Raw genomic sequence first — 6,726 nt, 5'->3', positions numbered from 1 at the left:
CTTCGTAAAATCCTAAATGCTCACTACTTTGTCACCAATAAAATCATCCACAAAGGCCTTAATGGTCCATTTGTAACCGATCTAGCCCGAACCAGTCCGAATAATCCTTCCATTACAAACTCCCTAACTACTCAAAACCATTAGTTTCTAATCTCGCTTCCTCTTTTATTCCGGACAATTCTCTGAGGCATTTGAAAAGAAGATGTCCTCGAGACCTTATATTGTAAAAATGTTTTTTAGAGTGCTGCCATTGGGTAGTTTCTCTACATGATTGTACCATATCATTATGATTTCCTCAAATTTACTTGATGTATTTATCTACAGTTGTAAATATCAATAAATCAATTAAAAAATTCGATTGTGAGAGTACAGACAAAAATTCATATTTGTAACTGATTTTAGTTAATATAGATTAGTTTCGGCATGTACAGGATTTGGTTCTTATGATATGTGGGCTTGTTGTTAAAAAATGGAAACAATTCTCCAGTGCCGTTCCATCACAAGCTTATGATATGATCTACTCAATTAAGTTTTGCTGGACTTGAATGTCTTATACAGAATTTCAGACACTATAGATTTTTGCAGACATGCATGATTTTGGAAATTTTTGTATCTTTATGAAACGATTTATGTTTTTTTTTATTTTAGGAAAATCCGTCCTATGATTATTATTAATTCCTTGTGTTCATTACTATTACAGAAAGTGACTATATAGACAGTGAACATTCTTTCTGAACATGTCTAGGGAGCGTACTCGAACTTGAGCAGCTTTCTCTTGCTGAATTGTTCTTCGGTTGACGACCTAGTCGGAAGGCTCGGAGCAGGTTCTACGGTAGGAACAGACAACTTCAGGGGCAACATCCTCGTCTCTGGTGCTCAGCCCTACGCAGAGGATCGTTGGGAGAAGCTGAGGATTGGAACAGCGTCCTTTAGGATTGTCAAGCCCTGCGTCAGGTAAGTTTAGGTTCCATCTGTGAATAATTTTAAAAGTCAAAACGTTTTGTAGAATATCAAAATAATATAAAATATATTTTTAATATAATATATACTCAATATACAGCTCGATAGCTGCATGCAGTAATCTGGAAGTAGCCCAAGAAGGCGTGCAAGGTTGGTTCCAGTGGGCAAAGATTTAAAGGTCTTAGAGCCAACTGAAAAAAAAAATGTTTTTAGGTTATATATTGTATATAATATATACTATATAGTACTATTACGCGTTTTAGATTAATTTAAATTATACTTTACCTTTATTTATTATAAATTAAAAAAAAAAATTCACTATATGTAGTTTTCAACCTGATGCATTTGTGTAGCAGACTTTTTACAATCAAGACTTATCCTTTCAGATGTATGTTGGTTACAATTGATCCGAAAACGTTGGTGAAAGATCCGAACATGGAACCCCTGAGGACTTTGAAAACGTAAGATATTAAAATAATTTTTATTACTGCATGTTATTAAAGGCTATTACAGTTTTTGTTGGCTCGAAGTAACTGGCCAATTGAAATTTATTGTCAGCTTTGTGATGTTTACGTGCGGGGGATAATACAAGAGCCCAAGAGGAGAAAAAAGGCAGTTATCTCAACCCAATTTTTGACTACTTTAATGAAAACTATGTATAATTACTAGTCAAAATTGATGAGTCTGCCAAGTATAGGTAGGCGGAATAAAAAATGGCGGTTGTTTCAAAGAGATAAAAAATTTTTTTTTTTCATTCGAAGCTCTATATCTTAAAAAGTAGGAACAATACAAGAGCCTAAGATATCGTCATTTAAAGAAGAGCAAATTTGCTAAAATATGACCCCTAATAGAGTTATTTACGTTGAATAGTTTTCGAGATATAGCTTTTTAAAAAGCAACATTTCATAAAAATGTTGTATGGGACGTACTGAAAGATCAGTAGTTAGTGAATTTATTTTCAAAAATTTATATCTCAAAAATCATTTGACGTACAGGTGTCTATTAGCACTCAAATTAAAGCTAGTTTAATGAGCTATAAAGTAGTTTATGATCTTTATCTTCGTAGAAGTAATAGTTTACATGAAATTTGCTAAAATAAATTGATTTACAGTTGTTCGGCCAATTTTTCATTTGCCAAATTTGTATTCATATGTGAATATCATAAAAACTACTTCCCCTACGAAGATAAGTGTCATAAACTACTTTATAGTAAGTTAAATTTCCTTACTTTTGAGTGCAGACATTTGTGCGTCTTATGGATCTAGAGATATATTTTTTCAAAATTCCAACATTTTATACGAACTATAAACTATAAATTAACATTTTGTGAGTTTATTTTGTCATTTATTATGCGCAGACCGCATTTCGCAAGTGGCAGGATTTTCTACAGAGAGAGTACTGAAAAACTTCTGCGACGATATGAAAAATATCCCAATTTGAATGGCGATTATGTACAAAAATAGCTTAAGAGTGTAGCTTTCAAATGTATATAATAAACTTGGAGTTTTTCAATTTGTGAATTGTTTATTTCAAAACGTCTGTTACTTTCTGGACATCCCTGGAATATATGTATTGAATTATAATATATATTACATATTATATTATATTTTAGTTACCGGCAACTGACAAAACCTGAGGAGCGGAATATTGAAGGAGATAGTCCAGTGATGGGAGCTTACATGGGCCTCATCAACCCCGGAGATATAAGGGTAGGGGATCAAGTCTACGCTTTGGCCACTGAGCCCAAAGTGAAGATGTTCAGGCTGTTCCAGTATTTTTGATTTTTTGGAAAATTTTATTAATGGCTATGTGATTGTTAATATTGAAATTTTATTAGTGATTTTTATATGATAAATAATTTTATTGTGCTGTTTGATTGTTTATAAATGAGATAAATAATAAATTTGATGTTTTATATAGTTTTTATTTTAATATTTGATACCAAATTTAATCATTAAAAATCAATGGAAAACTAATAACCTTCATACAGAGCCTTCTCAATCAATTACTCATAATTTATTTTTTTCCTTTTTTTTTTATTGATAAATATTACAACCTGTCACGATACAATCGATGATGGCATGTGTTTGTACTCGCTCGGCGGTACATATACTAAAATTGGAACGATACACACCGCTTTCAACTTGTTAATTTACTTATGTTTTTTTTGTTGTACACTTAATACGGGTATTACGAAAGTTCAACAGGTGGGTAGGTATCACCCCTAGGTTTGCTGTTATCTACATGTAAAGGTATTCCCAGTGGCCATAGTTCGATAATTGTTTATATAGGGGTATACTGTAGTTATATTGTGGGTATATTGGAGTCATCGTTTCGGGGTTTTCGTTATTTCGAAGGAAAAAATAACGTGGCGCTTAAGGAGCGATTTATTCTTTATTATTTTTCTTTTGCGATTAATTTTTTTATTTTATTTTAACTCACCCCCTTCTCCGCAGAGCGTGGGCAAATATAAACGATAAGTAAATGACTAAAGGAAAATCAAAATTTGCATTCACTATGGTTTTAAGAATGTTGGATTGAAAATCAAACTTTCAAATCTTACGAGAATACTCTTATAAATTAGAAGTTTGTTTTATATTGACAGAGAATGTTTCCCAAACCCTCCAAGCCACATGAATATCCATCTTCCAACCGTCCTATTTCACTCCTGCTCATCATGGGCAAAATCCTAGAAAATCTCTTATTAAAACGCCTCTATCCAATCCTTGACTCATATCATGTTATTCCTGAACACCAGTTTGGATTTAGAACATCCTATTCTACCATACAACAGAGTCATCGAGTGGTTGATGTCATATTATCCACATTGGAGCGTGGAATGTACTGCACGGGAGTCTTCCTCGATGTTGAACAAGCTTTTGATCCAGAAGATAATCAGACCAATTTGGACATATGGAATTGAGCTCTGAGGCTCTACCAAACCATCAAAGTTCTCCCACGTCCAATCCTTACAATCCAAAATCCTACGTAAAATCCTTGGTGCTCCTTATTATGTTTCAAATAAACTCATTCCCAATACCTTAACAGTTGCAGATTTGGCCCAAAACAGATATGCGTCTTTTCATTCCGAACTCCTTACGCATTCTAACCATTATAATTCTTAATCTTTCATCCTTAACAATCCCTGATAATCCTCCAATGCGTCTGAAAAGAAGATGGTCATGGGACCTTCTAATTTAAATTAATGTTTGAAGTACCAACAATGGGTGGTTCTTTCCCAAGATTTTTAAGTGTATATGAAACATACAACATATTTACTTATTGTATTTATTATTTGTAAAGTTGTAAATCACATTAAAGAAATAAAAAAAATAAAATAAAAATATATTGAGAGAGTACAGGTCCTACTGGGTAGTCGGTATGGTTGCCTTAATCGTCTGGTGAGATCTTGTCTTTAACCCTGCATCGCGCGCGGCTGATCTGACTGGCACATCATCAGATTTTCTTGGGGCCGAGTGTAACCCTACCTCAGGGGGTCCCAGTACCTACCTCCCAGTAGTTTTCTATCTTTGTGGGGTGGTTCCAACCCACCCAGTCAGTTCATCTCCTGCCGTCAAGAAAGGGCGTCACACGTGTTTTGATCTGACAGGCTCACCGCGGCCTATTACGTTACAAACCTAAGGTCAATATTTTTCACTTTAGATAGTAAATTCAACCACTTCACATTTTTTCGATACTTGTATTAGAGTTGCTTTCGTCAGGTACCATTACCGTTTATGAATGGGGATCGTGCGCCTGTCAGGTTCATCGCCCCTCTTTCCTAGATTTTTTTATGAATTCTTCAATCGTTATTTCAGTATTTCTTTGATTTTAGGGAGACCACAATATTCCGGCCTTTTTTGGTTTCAGCGAATAAAATGTGTTGTCAACCTACGTCACATGCAAGAATAAATTTGTACTCCTGGTTTCTTCTGTGCTCAGAACTAAAGACATTGAAAAAAGTGCTTAGAACAGTAAACATCTTTTGGGATCCTTAATATTCAAACTGAAATGAGTTAACATAACAGAGAAAGAATTTCATTTTCCATATAATCGGATTTTCATTGTGAATATACTAAAAAAATTAATATAATTATATTTAGTACAACTCTAATCACGTTTGTGATTAAATAGACAATATTATGGATAGTTACATAATGTGTGAATTCCTTATTACTTCAACATGATTTTGCCTTCAAGGGGCGCGGTTTAATCTCTACCCCTCAGCGTCATTTTTGCTCAGAAGGAGAGTAGGGTAGTGGATCCCTTGGCTACGAGAGACTAAAAATGAGGAGAAGATAGATCTGCTACAGAAATGAAAAGAAGTAATAATAAACCATAAAATGTAATTATAACAGAACATTTGTTTTATAATAGATGTTAACATCTGTTATGTAGCTATTTATTATATTCCATCATAGTATACTACTGTAGTGACAGATTCAATTTATCGGTAGTTAAAGTAGCTGGTATAGACATTAGTCTTAGAAACTAGTTGGACAGAAAGAGAAATCGTAACAGCTGGTACTCATTCAGATTACATTGAAACAAGTTGATATTCAAGAAAAATGAGTTTCCAAATTCAAAGGCCTTCATGCGTCCCCGACGAACTTCCTGAGGATATTCTTAAAGGTAAGAAATACCGTTTAATTACAACACTCAAACAGAATCATGCATATAAATATATGTTACTGTCCTTAGAAATTGCATCTTTAATTATATGAATCCTTTTTTGTTTAAAGTCAGTTTTGATGCAATAGATTTGTCCTTTCTCAGGAGTTTAAATGTGCATTATATGTTGTAATTTGTACTTATTATTATATAGAGCATTAGATAGTTTCAAACTAGTCAGTTTCAAATACCTCGGCTCCACAATACTGAAGTCCCGAAAAATCTCTAAAACTCTGAAGGTAAGAGTATACAATGTCATGATAAAGCCAGCCAGCTCTGATATACGCTTGGAAGACATGGGCTCTAACAGGTACCCTAGAAAGCAGAAACAAGAGATTGAACGGAAAGTGTTCAGTACAATTACAGGAGCGCTCTGGAATCAGAGCCTCAACATATGAAGGAGAAGAACTAACAATGAACTGCTTGCAGAGACTGGTCAGTCAATATCTCATGATATGAAGGCAAGGAGGTTAAGGTGGGTGAGACATGTGGCTCGAAGCAATCTATCGGGCACTTACTTATTTTTCCGTCGAGACCAGGGAAGGCTGTAGCCTGTTATCCCATTGTTTCTTTTGCGAACGGAACCTAACATCTAAAAGTATTTCCTAACGCTGTAAATACCAGGTTATGTTTGTTTGGGTTATCGTTAGTTGAAAGATTGAAAATTATAGGAAAATAAAATTCTGTAAATGAACTAAATTATTTATATGTATATATAGTAGACCGTAAAGATTGATATATAAGAAGATGGTTAGGATTGCGGTTAAAAGAGAAACAAAGATGGTTTACAACTATTTATTTTCCGACGTTTCCCTCACTTTGCAGGGCTTCATCAGGGGTAAAAAGATACAAAAAAAACTGAGAATATTACAACACTAAGATACAATAGGCAGTTTAAGCTAGGATAAATATTATGTAAAAATAAAGTGATAAGAAATTACATATAAATAAAAGGAAAGAAGACGTAAAATAGTATTAATATAAAATAAAATTGAATAAACAATGATAAGAATAAAAAATAAGTAACAACGGTAAGAGTAAAAATTTTGAAAAATACGTTAAGTGCATATATATATATATATATATGTATACTCC

At 33.6% G+C, this 6,726-nt stretch overlaps 2 protein-coding genes and 1 long non-coding RNA gene across 6 annotated transcripts in view; 2 read left to right on the top strand and 1 right to left on the bottom strand.

The window, feature by feature from the left end:
* The window catches only part of LOC106690146 (mitochondrial amidoxime-reducing component 1), a 13,730-nt gene extending 10,857 nt beyond the window's left edge, over positions 1 to 2,873 (top strand). For 2 of the 3 annotated variants that reach the window (XM_014435472.2, XM_067045416.1), the window contains exons 4-6: positions 746 to 954; positions 1,347 to 1,421; positions 2,573 to 2,873. In XM_014435472.2, the coding sequence (XP_014290958.1) occupies positions 746 to 954; positions 1,347 to 1,421; positions 2,573 to 2,741 (453 nt within the window). In that variant the 3' untranslated portion in view covers positions 2,742 to 2,873. Of the gene's footprint in view, positions 1 to 745; positions 955 to 1,346; positions 1,422 to 2,317; positions 2,432 to 2,572 lie in introns of those variants that run through there. The other variant, XM_067045415.1, reaches the window with a different exon arrangement.
* The window catches only part of LOC136795297 (uncharacterized), a 9,955-nt gene extending 4,681 nt beyond the window's left edge, over positions 1 to 5,274 (bottom strand). Inside the window, exons 1-3 of the long non-coding RNA XR_010842876.1 lie at positions 5,115 to 5,274; positions 1,050 to 1,151; positions 755 to 971 (exon numbers count right to left, since the gene is read on the bottom strand). This is a non-coding gene — a long non-coding RNA (uncharacterized lncRNA). The remainder of the gene's footprint in view (positions 1 to 754; positions 972 to 1,049; positions 1,152 to 5,114) is intronic.
* Positions 5,275 to 5,353: 79 nt separating this feature from the next.
* LOC106690145 (uncharacterized) overlaps positions 5,354 to 6,726 on the top strand; it is a 27,415-nt gene continuing 26,042 nt past the window's right edge. The window contains exon 1 of one of the 2 annotated variants that reach the window (XM_014435471.2): positions 5,354 to 5,592. In XM_014435471.2, coding sequence (XP_014290957.1) covers positions 5,529 to 5,592 — 64 coding nt within the window. In that variant the 5' untranslated portion in view covers positions 5,354 to 5,528. The remainder of the gene's footprint in view (positions 5,593 to 6,726) is intronic. The other variant, XM_014435470.2, reaches the window with a different exon arrangement.

Source organism: Halyomorpha halys, unplaced genomic scaffold, assembly GCF_000696795.3.
Source record: "Halyomorpha halys isolate HHAL.00 unplaced genomic scaffold, Hhal_1.1 Scaffold1593.1, whole genome shotgun sequence".
Taxonomy (NCBI): domain Eukaryota; kingdom Metazoa; phylum Arthropoda; class Insecta; order Hemiptera; family Pentatomidae; genus Halyomorpha; species Halyomorpha halys.
This window is presented reverse-complemented; position numbering and strand designations above follow the sequence as displayed.